At 37.4% G+C, this 20,352-nt stretch overlaps 1 protein-coding gene across 1 annotated transcript in view; it reads right to left on the reverse strand.

Moving 5' to 3' along the window:
* LOC129217036 (phosphatidylserine synthase-like) overlaps nucleotides 1-7,002 on the reverse strand; it is a 60,906-nt gene extending 53,904 nt beyond the window's left edge. The window contains 1 exon segment of the mRNA XM_054851276.1: nucleotides 6,833-7,002. Within this exon segment, the coding sequence (XP_054707251.1) occupies nucleotides 6,833-7,002 (170 nt within the window).
* Nucleotides 7,003-20,352: the final 13,350 nt, after the last annotated feature.

Consider the following 20,352-nt stretch of genomic DNA (forward strand, 5'->3'; position numbering starts at 1 on the left):
TATTTAAGTATCCCACATGGTACTCAAAATATGGATCTTTTCAACTAAAAGTAAAATTTTCATTTTAAATACATAATTTTTTTATTATTCATTTGCAATTGTTTATTTGAAAATGTGTTTGTAAATAATATTTGAACTTGATACTTTATTTTTTAATTGTATGTGTATTTTCTTAAAATGTTCATGAAAAAATATAAATTTTTTGAAGAAAATTATAAATTTTAGGTCTCTTGATAGACACCTAAATATTTTTTTAATTTACATAAATTTTTTTGTGGTACATGTTGGGCTATAGAGGCAACGTTTTTTATCAACATGAAATTTCGAACTTCCAAAAAAAAAAATCTTATTCGGCATAGTACAAAGGGCTGGTTTATACTTTCAGGCGCAAGTCTGCACACACACACACACACACACACACATAGCCATTGTTTAAATTATATGAAACTTTTTTTACAGTTGTTTCGATCTAAAAGGAAAAATATAAGAGGATGTGAGACTTGAAAAACCGCCTTTCATTTTTTTGGCACAGGGCAGTTCTCAAAAGGTGGGAACAAAAAAGTTAACTTTGAGCAATTTCAAAAATTTTTGAATTTGACATCAATTTTGATTTTATTCTATAGTATGCATACCTAGAACACAATATATGAACATGAAAAGACAGCAGGTATTTGTAAAAATTATTAATTAGCAAATTAAATCAGCAATCTGTAGGTAACAGATTTTGGACATTGTTTTCCTGTAGGTAACGGATTTTGGACATCATCATAACGTAAGTCTCACCATTTTTGACAATTGTTAATCTGATTTTTAACTTTTCCAAAGAACATTTTATTTACTACTTTTTAAATTTTGCAATTTAATAATAAAGAGGATATTCATGAAATACTTGAATGGCTATACATGCTGCTCCTTACATATAATAAAGTTTTGGAATGATTTTGAAAAAATTGATGCAAGGTTAAAAAAAAGTTTCAAATTAAAAATAATACAATTGTAAAAAGTGACATCAGTTTTTAGAATGAATATTTTTTCTAATGTCATAAGAATTAAAATGATGTCTAAAAAAATTATTGAAGAAAGAAATTCGTATTTCTATTTGGAGATCGTTAAATTATGTTTCCAAAAGAAAAAAGAGAAAAAGAATTCTAAAATAATAAAAGCGGAAAAAAAAAAAAAAAATTGCTAGCGCAGGTGATAAAGTCGCCAAAACTGGTACAGCTGACGATAAACTACATTTGTCAAATTGGAATTCCCCTCTGGTAACCTTTAGCTTATCGTATACTGTGTTGTCGCCAACGGAGGTTTGCTTGGCGATTTTAGCGCAAAATGGCTTTCGGTTCGATCATAAGCAGCCATGTTTCTACTGTAATTTATGTATTGTTCAATGTGTTACATATTAATTATGCAGAATACCAATGGATTAAAGAAGATAACATTATAATAACGTTTTTTATTGAGGTTAGAAGACAGTAGATCATCAAAAATTATGAATAAATGGACGAATTATCGGCGTCAAGATCGTAACGCCATTTGGACATCTCACATGTACGTTTAAAAAAAATTATTTTTCTTCTAAGATACTGCATAAAAGCTTATGAAAACACTTTTAAACAATTAAAAATTGATTCCGAGGCTCGATAAACACCTTTAAAATGAAAACATCATATACTTAGTTCTCAAAAAATAGCATTGTAAAGATCGTAAATTTTGGACATGCATCAAATTTCAAACTTACTATTTTCTAAAATTGTTTACAAAGTGAATAATCTGTCTTTAATTTTGTTATTTGTGTAAAATATTAACAAAAAATTATTCAGTGTAAGATTCATACCTTTAATTTTTTTTTGAAACGTATGGAAATAATTTAAAAAAATTTTTCTTTAATGGTACATTTGCTCAGTTAACGTTTTGGTATGTCCAAAATTGCGCCTTTTTGCAAAGAAAATATTTTTATAAGGGCATTTAAAGAGCATTTTTTCCATAATTTATGTCAATTCTTGTCTCTATACAGTATTATAATTTAACTCAAAAATTTTTGAGTTAATTAAAATGAAAGTTATTTGGTGTTGAAGCTTCAAAGTTGAGGTCTGTGTTTGCTCCCACCTTTTGAGAACTGCCCCACACTCTAATAAATAAATATATAATTGATATTATTGAGATAATTTTGTGAAAAACATTTCATTTTTTGGGCAAAAAGTATTAAATTTTTTTAATCTATATTTGCAAATTTTATTATCATACAACAACTTGCATTATCAAAGTTAGACAGTATTTCAACATACAAGAAGAGGGTTGGGGGAGGAAATTGCATCAGAATTTAAGCATGAGAAATTTTTAATCACTTTTGTAGAAATTTTCAGTTAAAACTTCCTGAAAAGTTGAAAAAATTCAATTTTTCCGAATCGAAAATAAACGCCTTCAGAAAAAAAGTTTTTTTCCAAAATTTTCCAGTTACATTTGGAATGTTTTCATCTCTATTCAATGATCAAGTGAAAAGAAGAAGCTATTCATGATTGTTTAAAAAGAATTTCATCGAGAAAACGCACTTAGCGTGAGTGACCTAAAGCCTAATGCCAATAATTATTTTAGTATTTAAGCTAGAGCGCATAGGCGGATTTAAGACTGAGTTCCTGGGGGGAGCAGGATTTTTTTTTTTTTTTGGAGCAACATTTTTAATTGCCCCCCCCCCCCCATGTTTTTGTCTGTTTTCTGTGATGCATAAGGCCATTCTTTACTTTTTATGTGTCGTTTTCATTACTGTGTGTAATCATGCTGTTCTTTTTAAATTGACCTTAAAAGAGAGGGGGCTGGTGTTAAGAGAGTGACGCAGTGCTCCCTTTTAAGTAGGATATAGAATATCTCCAGTTTTAAGGAGCCGGGGGTTACTCCCTGCGGAGGAAATTTTCCAAAATGGATATAAAATTCTGCATTTTGAAATCTTATAAGGGTTAATTGGAAATAATAGGCAAATTTTTTTTTTTTTTTTTTAAGTTTTATGCTTTAAAAGTGCTTTTTGATGCAAGTTAATACTTTAAAAGAAATGGTGCACAGATTTAGAGACTAGGTATCAAGAGAGTAACATACTACCCATTTGAACAATTCTTAATTTATACACTTGATAAGAAATAAAATTGAAGCAGACTTTGCTTAGGAGTTTCAAAGACTTGTCTAATTATTTTCAAGGTTTGGTAAGTTAGATTGGGTTTTTGGCTCAAGAACCCCGGTTATACTGCGCTAATTCTTTTCAGGGATTTTAGAACCTATGAATAATTTGCACTTTCCAGTTTCTGAAATTGAGTAGTAGATTATACAGTTGTACAATATTGTTCAAACTTTGTAAGAAACGGCTATTTTAAGTTTAAAAGAAAAAATAAACTTTAATTTCCTATTCAAAAAAGAAAAAATCATGATTTTTTTTTTTGTTATAAGATTTTGGAAGATAAGTTGTTACTATATAAACTCCTCCCAAAACTGAGGGGCATTGTCCCCTTTGCCCCCCCCCTCTATAAATCCACCCATGCTCTTCTGCACTATTCAAAAACAAAAATATGATTTTTTTTTTAAATTTTTGGAAGATGTGTTGTTACTACATAAAGTCCTCCCAAAACTGGGGGTGGGGCATTGCCCCTCTCTGCTCCCCCATAAATCCGCCCATGAGAGCGCTGAAACTCCCATAATTTTGAAACAATCTGAAGTTGTTAAATAAACAAAAATCAATAATTTGGACATTTTCGAGGTAATATAGCCGATATGCCTTTAAAGACTTTTAAGTGATGTACCGGGTCAATTTGAAATAATTCAAGTTTGTTCTGCGACAGAATCAGGGTTGGCAAGGTAAAAACTACGGTAAAAACCCTGGTTTTTACCATCCTGTCTAAAACCTGTGTCCAAAACTATATTTTTGGAAAAATTGTATTCTGTCAGATAATTGGAAAAATTAGAATAAAATGTACATTCAAGTAATGTTTTCTATTGAACATTTGATCAATGAGAACATTCAACTTATTTATGCAATTGATTTTAATCTGCCTTGCAATAATTCTGGCTTGCCATCAATTTTCGAGTTGAACCGAACAATTGCTTCGGTCACTCGTCTGGTCTGTGCTAATTCTACATTAGCTACCTGTTTGTTTGGCCCTCTTGGCTTCCATAAGAGGTTTTCCATCTCCAGCTCAGTCACTTTCCTATGCTGGGCTGATGAGTGCTAATTAGCACGAAACTGCAGTCCTCGGCTGGAAATGACTGAGTTGGCGGTGTATTTCATGTATAGTTACATAGAAGTTGAATTCTTCATTAAAATTTCAATTGGTATGCATGAGTTTTATTTATTTTTTGATAATGCATGTATGTAAATGAAAGCAGCGTTGGTAAGGTTTTTACCATCTTGTTCAAAACCACAGTGTTTTTGAGAAAATATCAAAAACAGAACAAAATGTGGCGAAATTATTATTATTATTTTTTCACGATTTAATATATGTATTCAATGTGAACATTCAAGTAAAAATATATATGTAACTTAATAACGAATAAATACCTTTGTGCTGAAAATTCAAATGATCAGTAATCCAACGTTATAAAGCACAAAAATTGCAAAATATTGCAGACACGTGTTTTGGTGTTACAAGAAACACCTTTTTCAATGCAAAGAAGTGGGAGCTTCTGGATGAAAAATCATCCGAGGATGACTTTTCATCTAGAAGCAAAACATAAGGAAGTTTTTGTGTAATAGTTATTGGCAATTTTTTAAGCAAAACATTTTTTAAATGAACATTTGAAAAAAATATTATCAAATACTCATTAATTAAACCTCATTAATATCTATATTTATGCATTACAACTGTTGCAGTAAATACGAATTGATTAGATTACACCCCCTTTAGCTTTAGCATAGTTTTGGACAGTTTAAGAGAGTTCCGGACACTTTTGGACAGTAAAAACTACCTGACCTGTCCTAAACTAGTTTTGGACAGTCCAAAACCCAGCCCTGGATAGAATACTTTAGCACAGAAAAATAAATAAAGCCTATTTTACGAATAATAGATATTACTTTAGCCAACTATCAGTACAAAGAAGAAAATTGAATAGATCTCACCCAATTGAAACTGTTTTATAAAAGTACTATCAGACAAATTCAGAACTTGTATTAGTACTATACTCAAAACCATTCGATTTGTGCTGTGTGCTACTCGAAAATCAAATTTCCTTTCAGAATTTCCGAGAATCCAGCTCATATTCGTTCCAAGCAGAAAAATAAATTAAAAATATGCATGAAATGCGATAAATCCATAAAATTGTAAGTCTCTTTTCGAGACATCAAAAGCTGTTTAAGAGAAAAGACAAAAGAGGGATGGAGGAAAATAAACCTTTTTTTTCATTCACATGGGCTTCATTTTTTTTTTTTTTTTTTTTTTTTTTGCCCTCCGAGCAGTTGTTTCATACAAGTGACACGCATAAATTATTTGAAACCTACTGTTGCCCTTCTAACTGCTATTAGGTGAAGGTATTTTTCCAAGGGTCAGAGAAGTTGCTGCCCGCGCAACAAGAATCGCGGTGACACGGACTTTCTCTTTTGGTGTCTAGTTGAATCGTCATGATTGGTTAGGAGCAGAAGTGTGGCAGGGGCAATAGTCTAAATGCCCCAATAATATCATTTTCAAAGCTTGCAAGCACAAATGCTAACAGATGGAAAACTTATAATATTTTATTAATGATATGCAAAGTCCTAGAGATTTAAAATCTGTTTCACGCCCCCAATTCTTTGTTTTCTTATAACTGATATGCAAAATGTTATTTTTTTATAGTTTATTTAACTGTGCACATTTTTTCTGCAGGGGGAGGGGGGCAGGCTAAGCCTATCCGGGCCCATAGTGATGAGCCACCCTGCACATGTTCAACGATCAGGTTTGAACAAAAAAAAACAACATAATTTTGAGGAAGATTGCAGAAGAATAACGTAACATTTTAAATCCTCCAATTACAGGAATATTTCTCCACAATGATTTTCTTCAGGCTACGAATTTTAATAAAAGCATTGTGATGGAAAGTTGAGATAAACCACTAAATAGTAATTTAAATGGAGGAAAGCATTCGAAAAATTGGGATTTTACGTCAAAATCTATGTATCATAATTAAGTTTTTAATTGATACATCCGCTAATTATTATCTGAGGATTATATTAAATAGCCAAACATAAAGACCGGAAAATTACGAATCTATTGGGTCAATGGCCAGTTCACTGGCGATCGGGAGAAGTAACTCGGTTCATAGATACATACACAGATATATATACTTAGGTACATACATAGATACATACGCACAGTTTTTTATTATATAAGCTTGCATGAAAATTCGTAAGGTGAAGTAAATTTTGACGCGGGTTAGAAATCAGACACCTTACTTTCGTCATTTGGCAATTTGACGTTTGTGTTCATTTTAAAATACAGGTGTGATCCATCAACAAAAAAACTGTTAACTAAATTTTCTAGAGAACGTTTCTTTTTTTCATGTACATGATAAACACAACACACATCGCATGTACAGCAACATGCAAGGTACATATTTATATAACTTCGTAAACATGCAGAAAATTGCCTTTTTAAGACCTAGAGCTAAAGCCGATGAAGACAATTTGTTTGCAATCGCACACGTAAAAAGCATTAAAACTACTTGAAGTATATCTTACATTTCATCCATTCATTTTTTCCCCAAAGAACATTTTCCAAAACCAATATTAGTATTCTAGCACTAGTAAGTTTAGTGTTCTAGCACTCAAATAAGTTTAAAATCGTTTTCCTCAAACTTACAACAAAAAATACCTGAACGCACTTACCGAGTAAACACAGAATACAAGACAGCACCAACCGCCACAGTCAACAAAGTAATAGTATGAGGTTTGTAAAAAAATTCTAATGATATATCATCAACAGGGCGTTCATTTACATAGCAAAAATTATCGTAAACACTAGAAGTATCATTTCCAACTCTCACAGACTTCGCCATGCTTTCCTCTTCCTAATTGTTGATATTGCGGTCATGGTCACAATATTTTCGAAACAGTATCAGCTGACGATACGATTATTGAATCTTCATTGTACATACCGAAACTCTTCCCCTCAAAAAAAAAAAGTCCTTGAAAGCCGTTTAGAGATTTAATAAGGGCTAAAATTAATTTTAATGCACAATTTTACTGTAATTTACCTTGACACTCAAAAACTGTAGTTATAATCTTAATTTTTTTATATTTAGGTTTTCTGTAAAGCAGCCAACAAAACTTACTAATTTATGTATGCAGAAAAGTGTCTTAAAAAACTATTTTATTTAAGAAGCATTGCTTCAAACGCGCGTTCCAGTGGCGGATTTACTAGGGCGGCGGTGGGGGCGACCGCCCCCTCCGTGACCCTGCTTTTTTGAAACCAGTAATATGGAATTGACGAAATTACTGGCACGCTACCCATCATTTTAAATTCTTTCAATGGGGGTTCATTTCAAATTTTATCATAAAACAACAAACACCACGCTCACTTACATGTAAAAACCATCAATTTTTCAGAGCACGAGGGGGGAGGATGGAATTGACCCACCTACGTGATTTTTCTGGGGGGATGGTTTTTACAGTTTTCAACCGCCACCCCCTTGAATAGACTATAAATCCGCCCCTGATCAAAAGTCTTGTTCGACCGCATTTCTTGTCAACTCTTATCTGACCCGGGTCGGTGTTTCAGCGGTGCCACAGACCCCTTATAGCCCCGGCAAACTTCTTGTTCCCAAAGGTGAAAAGGGAGCTGAAAGGAAAGCATCTGAAGACTCTGGAGCAACATTCAAAAGACCACGCGACGAGGTGCCTTAACAGCATTCCCAAAAGCGAGTTACTTTGGGCGCCGAGCATTTGGGGCGCCGGGAGATTTGGACGCCGAGCCTTTTGGGCGTCGGGAACTTTGGGGGCCGAGCATTTTGGGCGTCTGGAACTTTGGGCGCCAAGCATTTTGGGCACTGGGAATTTTGGGCGCCGAGCGTTCTGTGCGCCGGGAACTTTGGGCGTCGAGCACTTTGGGCGCCGGGAACATTTGGCACAATGTGCTCGGCGCCCAATCTTCCTAGACCGAGAATAGGGGATTCGGGATTTCTACATCGTTAATTTTGCGAAATTGATGATGTCCTAAGAAACCAGTTTTAATTTATTTCTGGTGTTTAAAGAAGAGGGTGGGGCTGGGGGGCGGGGCTCTTTTGGCATTTTTCAAAATTGAAGTCTTATGCTCAATTTCAAGCTTTATTTAGCAAGACTGGGAAAGGGGGTAGATAGGGGACAGGAATGAAGATATTCTTTGAAATTTTTACGATCTTTTTAGAAGGATCCTAAAGGGGGGGGGGAGTTCTTTAGGTGACGCTTAGCCCCCTATTTTCCAAGCCAATTGACAGTAACAACAGTGAAGTAATTAATTTTAGTAAATGAATGGTTAAATGTATTTAAAAAAAGTAATTGTTTTCTTGTACTTTCAGGAAAGTATTATGCATATTTTTTCTTAAAATATTATTATCAGACACAATTAGAGGTAAACCAGAGTCATATGCGCCGACAGAACCAAATATGGGGGGGGGGTGGAGTTCACTTGCATGCAAATCGCGAAAAAAATTTTTTTTTTTTCATCAACTTTTTTTTTCTTGTTTATTTTTAACTAGCTGCATTGCCTGACTTTTTGCACGGTCTACCTCGAAAAAAAAAGTTTTTTAAGTGACACGTGTTTAACAATCGTGCTTCAATTAGAGAAAAAAAAATACTACAAAATTTCCCGTCAAAATACATTCTCAAAGAAAGAAAACGGCAAATCAAAAGTTTCCGAAAAAATTAAACGCAACCCCCCAGAAATACAACTAAAATCCTTAAAAAAAAAAAAAGAAAGAAAGAAAGAAAGAAAATAAGTTGCTAAATAAGAATCAAAAGAGGAAAATTTTACCTCAAAACAAAAACAAAATTTTATTAAGTCACAACCGAGTAAAAAAAAGTGGCAACCTTCTGAACGCTAATTTAAAATGAGATCACGCAAACGATAATTTTCCGCTTTAAAATTTCTGTTCCATTACGCTTCACAGTGCTTCTTAATTTTTTTTCTGGTGATTTTACAGCTTTTTTTTTTTTTTTTGAAACTCGAAAGAATTGAAGGAACTCTATGGGTGTTTTTCACGGACTTTCGAATGGGACCTGAATCAAAGAAATCGGATAATTATTTTGGGTGGAGAGAACCATTTAATGCCATTTTCGGGCTTTAACATTAAAATTCGAACGGTTCAGTCCTTTTTTAGCGTTCGAACCCCCCCCCCCCTACGTTCTTTCTCGAAAGCCCAAGTACTTTCCTGCCAAATTTGGTCGAGATCCGACGTAAACTGTGGATTTGTATGAAGAACATACACACATATATACATACACATATGCTCTACATACACATATACTCTATGCACACATATTCTTTGTTTTATTTATATAGATTAACTAGCTTTTACCCGCGGCTTCGCTCACGTTGATGTAGTTTTTTCAATCGATTCAAGTTAACGGTCACACAGGCAGAGGCCAAATAGTTACCAAAAAATGGTTTGTCTCCAGTTTCGCTGATATTTCAAATTGCCTGCCCCTTTAAATGTATCAAAAGGTATGATTAAAACTGAAAATCGGGGGAAGGGGGGGGGCAAATGAAATGTCGGAGAAACTGGGAAGACACCCAAAAAATCACACAAAATAAATCACGAAACGTTCAGGAGTTCTAAAGAAGTTAGTTTGGGTAATTCTCAAAAAATCCAATTCGAGTGAGGTCAACTATTCTTAAATAAAGTGAAGCAGTTTCCTTATAGCTCCGATCTCCGTCAAATAATATCCAGCGCTACACCGGCTATCTAAAGTATTGTATAATGTATAGCTTCTTACCGGAGATATCGTCTCAAAAGAGGGTCAACAATCACTACAAATCCTGATTCTAATAATGTCCCTTTAGAATGAGAACATCAAGCCTTTAAAATCCTCATTAGAAGGAAATCAACTGTTCCTAAATAACGTAAACAGTCCTGATTACAATACCAAAAAGATCAGAGTGAAAATACTGTTACAAATTCTGTAAATAGTAATTATTGTAGTAACGTAACCTGTAAATAGTTTCCCGTAATGAATATACAACCCCTTTTCATTCCGCTAAAGTATACGATCCCCTATTTCCTTTTCTTTTCATTGATAAAATTTGATAACGGTCTACGCATTTCGGGAAGCAGAAAGAATGTTGTGGAAACTTCTTCGATGTTTATAAAGGCGTCCTGCGTGATAAAAAGGAGAGTTTCGATTGAGATTTCGAACTGAGAGCGTATTTGCTCTGTTTATAGCGAGGCATTTCGCTGTGTTGTTTTCGTATTTGGAAGTAAATACGTGTGTAACCGTTAAGTTTACGGTGTTGAGTGATATTTGCTCAATTGCTGATGATTAATTTAGCAATTGTTAATGATTTCCCCTGTACATAGTGAAAATAAAGCTCCTGTGTTTTTATCAAGAACTGTGTCTTCATTTCAAGAAAGTGGAAGTCGCACCGAATCCGTTACAATTGGCGCCCAACGTGGGGCTTCTTCTGGACTTTCTTGGAGTAAGTGTGACTTTGGACATTTCTTCATAAAGACTTTGAATTTATAGACTTTGTTTTTATGGTGATTACTCGCGCAAGGAATGACCAATTAAAACAACTTCTGGAAGCAATTAATGCTGCGAAAAGCGACTTGGCTGGAAGTTTGGCGGCTAATCAAGAACAATTAAAAAATGATATGGCGGGTAATCAAGAACAATTAAAAAATGATATGGCGGCTAATCAAGAACAATTAAAAAATGATATGGCGGCTAATCAAGAACAATTAAAAAATAATATGGCGGCTAATCAAGAACAATTAAAAAATGATATGGCGGCTAATCAAGAACAATTAAAAAGTGATTTGACTGCAAGTTTTACTGCAAATCAAGAACAATTAAAAAATGACATTGCGGCTAATCAAGAACAATTGAAAAGTGATTTAATAGTACTGAAAAATGATTTAGCTTCTAACCAAGAGGAAATTAAAAACGACCTTACTTCGGTAAAGACTGTGATGGAAAATAAATTTAATGAGATAGAGCATCGAGTTGATGCTTTTGATGAAAAATTTGAAACAGTAGAAAACCGTATCGCAACAGTTGAAAATCATGTGGATGAGAAAATTAAAAACATGGAAAGGAGATTAGCGATCGCGGAAAGCAGCTCTGTACGGTTTGGCGCTCCCACATCGGTTGCTCGACCGTCCATTAAACTTGCCACATTTGATGGCAAAACTTCGTGGCAGGTTTACAAAACTCAATTCATGATAGTGGCGGATGCGAACGGATGGGACTCTGCTACCAAGGCCTGCCATCTTGCAGCAACCCTGAGAGGTGACGCAGCGGACATTCTTCAGACCCTTCCGGACAGCCAGCGCCTGGATTTCGCCGCCCTCACATCTGCGTTGGAGCTTCGCTTCGGTGAGAAGTGCCAGAAAGATTTCAGCCGACTCCAGTTGAAGTCCCGTTTCCAGAAAACCGGGGAAACCTTGCAAGAGCTTGCGGCGGATATCGAGAGACTGTCTCATCTTGCTTTTTGCGACTGCCCTGCGGATGTTCGAGACAACCTGGCACGCAACTACTACATCGACGGGGTTCGAGATCCGGAAATCCAGAAAGCTCTACGGATGGCGGATGTCAAAGACCTGAATTCTGCTGTTGTGTATGCGATGAAGTTGGAGGCCACCCAGCAAGCAACCCGTGTGGGTCGCCATCCCATCCGAACTCTGGAAGCTGATTCCAGGTCGTCCCATCTCGCTGAACTTGAGAGACAACTCGGTGACTTGGCAAGACATCTGAACAGCATAACAGCCCAAAAGAAACAAGAGCAGAAGTGCTGGAAATGCGGTAGTGAAAGGCACCTGCGAAGGAGTTGTCCGGCTCGCCAAGCTACGCAAGGGAAGGAAATTACCACCACCAGAGCTCTGCAGATTTCCTCTTCTAGTAGCGGCAGTAATGGACTTTTCATTTACGCACATGTAAATGGGAACCCCTGCAGACTGATTGTCGACACTGGAGCCAATGTGACAATCGTTAGGACAGATGTGGCTCGTCAATTTGGACTCAACATTCTATGGACGCCGCCCTACGTTACTCTCCAAACTGTGACAGGTGACAAGATCGAGATTGAAGGTAAAGTAAATTTAGAAATTGTGTTTGGAAATGCCACTTACCATCATACGGCATTCGTTGCTGCTATCACAGACCCCTTCATTCTCGGATTGGACTTTTTAAAGAAGTATGACTTCAACCTCGACTTCAAGACTAATGAGCTGCACTCGATGAGAGAAGACATAGCCGTTTTCCCCGCAGAAAGTGATGTAAAATCCGCTCATCAAATAATAGCCCAAACAGATTTATCGATTCCCTCAAGGTCAGAATCATTAATACCTGGCTCCATTGAAGAAAGCAATAGTTTTCGATTTGGACTCATTGAATACCCCAACCTAAACAATAACCTAAAAGGAGTGCTGGCAGCATCTACGCTTGTGGACCTTTCTAAGGATGTTAATTCCTGTGAGAGTCGCCAACGTGAGTGAAAGGCCAAGGAATATCCGAAAAGGTGAAGTGTTGGCAACTTGTACTCCAGTAAACTGCATCATTAGAAGAATCAATTCCCCCTGAGACTGTGTCTTCTGAGTCCTTGACATCGAAGTTAATTGGGAGTGCGCCGTTATCGAATGATCAAAGAACTGCTGCGGAACAATTGGTGGACGACTTCAAGCATCTGTTTTCATCTACATCGGAGGATGTGGGCCGGACGAATTTAACGCAGCATACGATCTATACTGGAGAACACCCCCCTATTAAACAGCATCCAAGACGACTACCATTTGCCAAGAAGGAAGAGGTTGAGACCCTCCTGAAAGAAATGCAGGAGAATGATGTCATGGAACCCTCGTCCAGTCCTTGGGCCTCTCCCATCGTCTTGGTCCGAAAGAAAGATGGCTCCACTAGATTTTGTGTCGATTACCGACGGCTGAATGAAATCACCAAGAAAGACAGTTACCCTCTTCCACGGATAGACGACACCTTGAACACTCTTTCCGGACACAAGTGGTTTTCGACCCTGGACTTGAAGAGCGGCTACTGGCAGGTTGAGATACACCCTGATGACCGAGAGAAGACAGCGTTTACAACTGGACAAGGCTTATGGCAGTTTAAGGTGATGCCCTTCGGCCTCTGCAATGCACCAGCTACGTTCGTGCGTCTTATGGAGACAGTGTTAAGAGAACTTTCCTACGAATCCTGTCTGGTCTACTTAGACGATATCATCATCGTGGGACGCAGTTTCGAAGAACATCTGGCAAATCTTAGGAAGGTGCTACAAAAGCTTAAGGAAGCCAATCTGAAGTTAAGCCCGTCCAAATGTAATTTGTTCCGCCGGGAAGTGAACTACCTTGGTCACATCATCTCTTCTGAAGGTGTACAAACCGATCCAGAAAAGGTATCTGCGGTCAAGAGTTGGAGTCGTCCCGAAAAAATCCATCAGCTGCGAAGTTTCCTGGGGCTCTGCACATACTACAGGAAGTTTGTGAAGGGTTTTTCCAACATTGCACGACCTTTGCATAAGCTGACGAGAGCAAGCAAAAGTTTGAATGGTCTAAAGAATGCGAAGATGCATTTCTACGACTGAAGGAGGCTTTAACATCAACGCCTATCCTCGCCTATCCTCAGCCTGAAAAATCCTTCATCCTGGACACTGATGCGAGCAACGAGGGCATCGGAGCTGTTTTATCCCAAGAAATTGACGGAAATGAACATGTCATCGCTTATTGGAGCAAATGCTTATCAAAGTCGGAGCGAAATTACTGCCTTCACCAGAAAGGAGTTACTGGCCATAGTGAAAGCTGTAGAACACTTCCATCATTACCTCTACGGCCGAAAATTTCTGCTTCGGACAGATCATGCCTCGTTAACTTGGCTTTTGAACTTCAAGAATCCAGAAGGCCAAATAGCCAGGTGGATACAGCGGCTCCAGGAATATGACATGGAGATCAAGCACCGAAAAGGGTTATCTCACGGTAATGCAGACGCTTTATCAAGGAGACCCTGTCCTGAGAACTGCCACTATTGTTCCCGAATCGAGAAACAGTATGGAACGACTAGCCCTACCGCCTATCAGGTGACAGTGACTCCAATATCATCAGAACCTGATCCATGGAGTGACGACCAAGTTCGAAAAGATCAACTTGAAGACCCCGACATAAAACCAATTTTGGAGTTCATGGAAAGTGACAGTCGGCGCCCTAGCTGGCAGGACGTTTCCATCTTCAGCCCTGCAACAAAAAGATACTGGGCTTTATGGAACTCACTCAGTTTACGGAACGGCGTACTGTACCGAAAATGGGAATCTGATGACGGCAAAACGTCTAGGTGGCAGTTACTACTTCCCCGATCAAGGATTTCAAATGTTCTGAAAGAAATACATAGCAGTGCGACTGGAGGACATTTTGGTGTCTTGAAAACTTTCAATAAAGTTCGGGAGCGCTTCTTCTGGAGCAAGGCGAAGGATGACGTGGAGAAGTGGTGCCATTCTTGTGACGCCTGTGCTGCTCGTAAAGGACCGAAGAAGAGAAGCAGAGGGAAGCTACATCTGTACAACGTTGGAGCTCCTTTCGAACGAATTGGGATCGACATCCTGGGTCCTCTACCAAGAACTGCTGATGGGAACAAATACATTCTTGTTTCCATCGACTACTTCACCAAATGGCCGGAAGCATATCCCATTTCAGATCAAGAGGCTACCACCGTAGCAGAGACTCTAGTCCAACATTGGATCTCGAGATACGGAAAACCTTTGCAGATTCATTCCGATTAAGGGAGGAATTTCATCTCTGCTGTGTTTAAGGGCCTATGTCAAATTCTCGGAATTGAGAAAACTAGGACAACACCACTACACCCACAATCGGACGGCATGGTGGAGAGATTTAACCGCACAATCCTGAATAATCTCTCACTTATGGTCTCCAGAAATCAACAGGATTGGGACAAGAAGCTACCTTTGTTCCTGCTGGCCTACCGCAGTGCTGTCCACGAGACTACCGGATATGCCCCATCTCAGATGCTCTTCGGACGATAGCTTCGGCTACCTTGTGATCTCGTCTTCGGTCGTCCTCCGGATGCGCCTGCATCGCCTGAGGAGTACATCCAGGATCTCCAGGCCCGGTTGGAAAACGTTCATAACTTCGCACGAGAGCGAATCAACATCGCGGTAGAGAAGATGAAGACCCGATACGACACAAGGTCTACGGGACATGAATTCAACGAAGGCGACAAGGTTTGGTTATGGAATCCCATCCGACGGAAAGGTCTGTCACCCAAATTGCAGTCGCATTGGGATGGACCCTACAAAGTCCTTAACCGACTAAATGACGTCGTAGTGAGGATCCAAAAACCACCTAATGCAAAACCTAGGGTTGTACATTATGATCGGTTAGCCCCATACTATGGCCATAGTAAATGAGTATTACGTAAACAACCATGGTTGATAACATAAAAGTTGTAGATAATTTTTTTGCTTTTAATGTTTAGTAATATTTCTTGTTATTATTGTATCTCCTATGCATTATTGGTTATTATTTAATGTGTGTATTTGTGAACTTGTGATTGACTTGTGTTTACACCCTTTCTGGGGATTGTACTGCCCGGGACGCGAATTTAGAAACACAACCGCGTACGCAGGTCGCACAGATGGCGCTACGATCGATTGGCGAGGAGAAACGTTTGGGAAGAGATTCATCGCCAATCTTCGAGCCGCAAGCGCAAGTCGCGATTGCCGGTTAAATTTCTAACTTTTTACTAATTTATTTCTATTTTACTAATGGCTTCATTTACAAATGTTTGCTGCAGGATAAAAATGGACTTATATTGCCTAATAGTACCAAACTTACTTATATAGATAGGCATGAATTAGCTAAAATTGCTTTAGATCCCAAATGTTCAGCCCCTAATTTTTTTCTTGGCTTAACTGAAACATCATCTCTGAAATGGAACTTGAAAATGTCATATTAGACAGGAAAGTCAATGAAATCAGTGACACTCTTAACCATCAAGAAATCAAAAACGAAATACAGGCTCCCTCTATTAGTTCTCAAATTATTAATGCCTCAGCTGAAGATAAGCAGTTATTTGTAGACGAATTAAAAAGACTAGTGTCATATGAAAATATTGACTATATATACTAGCAAGATAAGAAGAATTTTCTAAATCATAATTAACATTTACTAAAAGCACTTTTTAATAATCATGCAAGATATATGCAGGATTTAAATCTTTTATGTGCAATTATTACACGGATTTCAATTAAAAATTCAATGGAATTATAAAATTGGCATATAAATTAAACAACACATTTCTCCCTCTAATTAAATAATCACTTCATTTTCAATACATTCTAAGACAGTTATTTTTCCTTCCCAGGGCCGATCCTAGGGTGTCGGCCGCCCTTGTGCAAAAACCTAATGTGCCGCCCCTCAAGAGTAATTTGCATATTTTGACTAATCTTTAACGTCTATATAAATCTTTCTTTAAATTTCTATGCCAAGTTCGAATTTTAAAAAAAAGGGGGGGGGGACAGAAGAATGATCTTATAAAAAGGCAGAAATTTTTTATAGTAAGAAACTCCTTAGGTACAATTTATATCTTTGAAGAAAAAAAATACATACCAAAATTCACTAGTAAAAACGCATTTTATAGTCTTTCTTCGCTGACATCAGAGAAGGGACGAAGGAAGGGGAAGCGCGGAGGGAGGTGTCAGGGGTTCAGGGGAGGAGGATTGCTCCAAGAAAATTATGAAATTGGCGTATGAAAAATATTTTTAGTTAATCTTTAGTTGTGTTTGGTTCCAAAAGGACAAAAGAGTCAAGTATATTCAAGGTGCATGGAGAAATTTTCGAAATTGACGTCAAATATCGCAATTTTAGGAACTTTGAGACTTCAGCAGATAGTAATGTTGATGTTCTTTCCTAAAATTCTTTCCAAATTAAAATCAGTTTGAAGCTATTTTTTGTGACCGTAGCGTAGGAAGGATCGGCGTTCTTCCCGAAAAATCTCCGAAACTGAAATTTTAAACCTGCAATTTTGGGTTACCTTTATTGACGTTGCAAGAGGGAGGGAGATTCAATCGTCTTCCATCGAAAGATTTCGAAATATAAGTTTAAAACTCAAATTTAGGCCGTCTTTGATGATGGTAGGGGATCTGGCGGCTATCCTCCGGTAATTTCTCGGCACTATTTTTTCAAAAACCCGTTTTTGGTTACATTTGAAAACAATAGGGGAAACGTGAAAATATTCCGAACCAAAATATTTTTCGCAACTGAAATCCATTATAGGCTATTTTTGGGAAGGAAGGATTTTGGGGCTCTTTAGCGGATATTTCCAAAACCGCAATTTTATATTGTCTTTGCTGACGTTAACAAAACTGAGAAGCTTCTACGGATCTTTCGGAAATTTTTCAACATTAATATCTGAAAAATATAACTATAGACTTTTGTCCATCTCACCTCGACGGTTGATGGATATGCCCTGGCGCCTAAAAAGTTACATAAGCCTCCCTGCAGTTCTCTTCCGGAATTCTTTAGAAATATAAGTCCCAAAATCGTATTTTAAGCATTGTTTGATAACGATGGGACTAAGAGCGGGCGGGGGATCAGTGTGCCCTCACGAACTGTGTTTTTGAAACTGAAGTCAATATCAGGCTAGTTTGAGCCGGAAGCTATGGCTCCACGGAACCGTCTAAAAACGAAATTTTCAGGTACATAATGACTGCGTTGGAGAAAAGGGAGATCCGGGGTCTTTCAACAAAAGTTCTTGAAACTGATGTTTGAAAAACGCAATTTTAGTTTGTTTTTCAATACGTTAAGTGAGAGGGGGTGGAATTAGGGGCTTCTCTAAAGACGCTAATTGAGAGGTAGTAATGTTTGCGAATGGATGTCGGGGTCCTCCACTGCAAAAATTTCGAAAAATGCCAAAGCAATTTTATATGACGTTTGATGATAGGAAGGGCTGTCGTCTGAAAACACGTTTTGGATTTTGGAATCAGAGACTTAATTGGGTCCTTAAGATCGATGGTTAAACAGCGAAATTTTCTGAAAGTAAAGTCCTAGAAACGCAATTTTAAGATATCTTTAGTTTCATCAAGAGGTCATGGCATCCTTTTGGATTTTCGTTTTGGAGCTACATTTAAATTTCCTTCCCGGGGCAAGGGCCCTGTCCTCCTACCTGATCTGAAACCGAGCAGTTCATTCAAGATTTTAATCAGAAAAATTGTCGTAAAGGGGGAAAAGTACAACATTTTAGTTCGTCATTCATATATGTTATTCTCAAGGGAGGCGCAATTTTCCACTTTCTCTCCACGCATCCACGATTGTTTAACACAGAGTTTGTTACATAGTTTGTTGTTTCTTGTTTGAAATGCTTGCGAGAGTATCTAATTAGTATAGTTTTTTTTTTAAATAAATAAAATATGTCTTCATTGTTTAGGTCTATAAAAGCTTGGGGGGTAAACATTAGTGGCCGCCCTCGGTGCTCCTTTTAGACGGCACCATTTCATGCTTCAGAAGAGGGCCTTTCCCCTATGCCTGATTACCGGTTCTGTCACAAACTTTGCAACCAAATGAAGCGTGTGTGTTAAGAATAGATATTAATGGACAATAAACCAACACAATGTTCCCTAACATTCTATTTTTCTTAAACTATGCTATACTGTCGGGAAATCGACACATGCTTTGACAATTGAACATTTAAAAATCAGCATATTTATTCTACTTATTATAAGTTATCTTGTGAGAAATTCTTGAGGAATTTTGCTTGATTATAAGAACTATACGATGCGGCCTGCGGCCGCCCCTTGCTTTGGCCGCCCTTGTGCGGCGCACACTCTGCACACCTGCTAGGATCGGCCCTGTTCCTTCCTCTCTTAGAACCATTTTGTATGAGATAAAAGGGGTATTGTTTTAAGTGTAAATTCTACTTGCAGTAGGTTTCTAATTGTTATTTATTATTTGAGAGTAGAGAAGTTAAAAAAAGAACTATTTCATCTCAGATGCACAGAAGGAAAGAATGGGATCCTCATACCATAGGATGCAAGAAACAACTTGCGAATTTTGTTCAAGGTTAACTGCTAATGATATTTGTGTGTGTACACCCTCGACTATGATTTCCAAAGACAATGAACACAAAATTAATTAATTTGGTGACCTGTTCTGCTTATGATAAAATAATAAAATGTTTTGATATTTATGTATTGATGCAACCAAATCACATTTAGGGTTATAGTAACTGTAATTCTGAGCCAGACTAGCGTTAGTGCATTTTCGATACTTTTCAAGAAAGAGCAAAAACGTTTGTCTGAGGCATAGAAAGGATGGGACTTGCGCTCTTTTAACGCAGCTAAATATTTGTGAAGGAATATCTTTCATAGAATAAGGATCTCATATGTTGACACGAAATGATATTCTACAATCAATGCAGTAATAAAGTGAAGATTGCAAATTTTTGGACTCATGTTATTCTGGCTCTGAGGTGTAAAGTTACGATACAAGATATACGACATACAAGGTGATCAAAGAATGTGGAAAAGTTTTGAAAAGGGTCAGAAGGGCATATATAACAGCATCATAGTCCAGATATGCCATATGAAAGAGGTAGCGGGCGACATTGTGTAGGACAGTTAAAACACAAAGGCTTTTTGTTGCTGTGGATTCATAGAGCATGCTGTACTATAGTATAAACATCTCATTACTGTTCAATAGAATGCAATGTGCATCAGCATAAACAACATGTTCAGCATTTCTTAAGCAGTATTATAGCACTAGGTGCTTTGTAAAATCTCGATGCCGACAGCTTCTCAGTATATTTCTTCGACTACCCAGCAAAGCACCCTCTACAACTTTCGGCCTGTACCAGCACACCACAAAAAAATACAAGGGGGGGGGGGTACATCCCCACTAGTAAATTTTTAATATTCAAAAAAGTTCAAAAAAAAAAAAGGCCTTTTTAGGCTATCTTTGATGCTAACAGAAGGAAGATTACTAAGATATGTAGTAAAGGATACCTAATGAAATCAATCACCCCTTCCTTGAAACATTTGTCCTAGCAACATGCTTTTTATTGTGCAGTGTTTGTTCTCAGTGCTCGTTTCAAGCGCTCCCTTTTTTTCACTTCAATTCAAAACTTTCTAACCTTGGTGACGATATTCATTTTATTTACTGTCACTATGTCTGGTCATTGTCCTATCGAAGTTACTCACAGTCGAG

The sequence above is a fragment of the Uloborus diversus genome, chromosome 1 (genome assembly GCF_026930045.1).
Source record: "Uloborus diversus isolate 005 chromosome 1, Udiv.v.3.1, whole genome shotgun sequence".
Classification (NCBI taxonomy): domain Eukaryota; kingdom Metazoa; phylum Arthropoda; class Arachnida; order Araneae; family Uloboridae; genus Uloborus; species Uloborus diversus.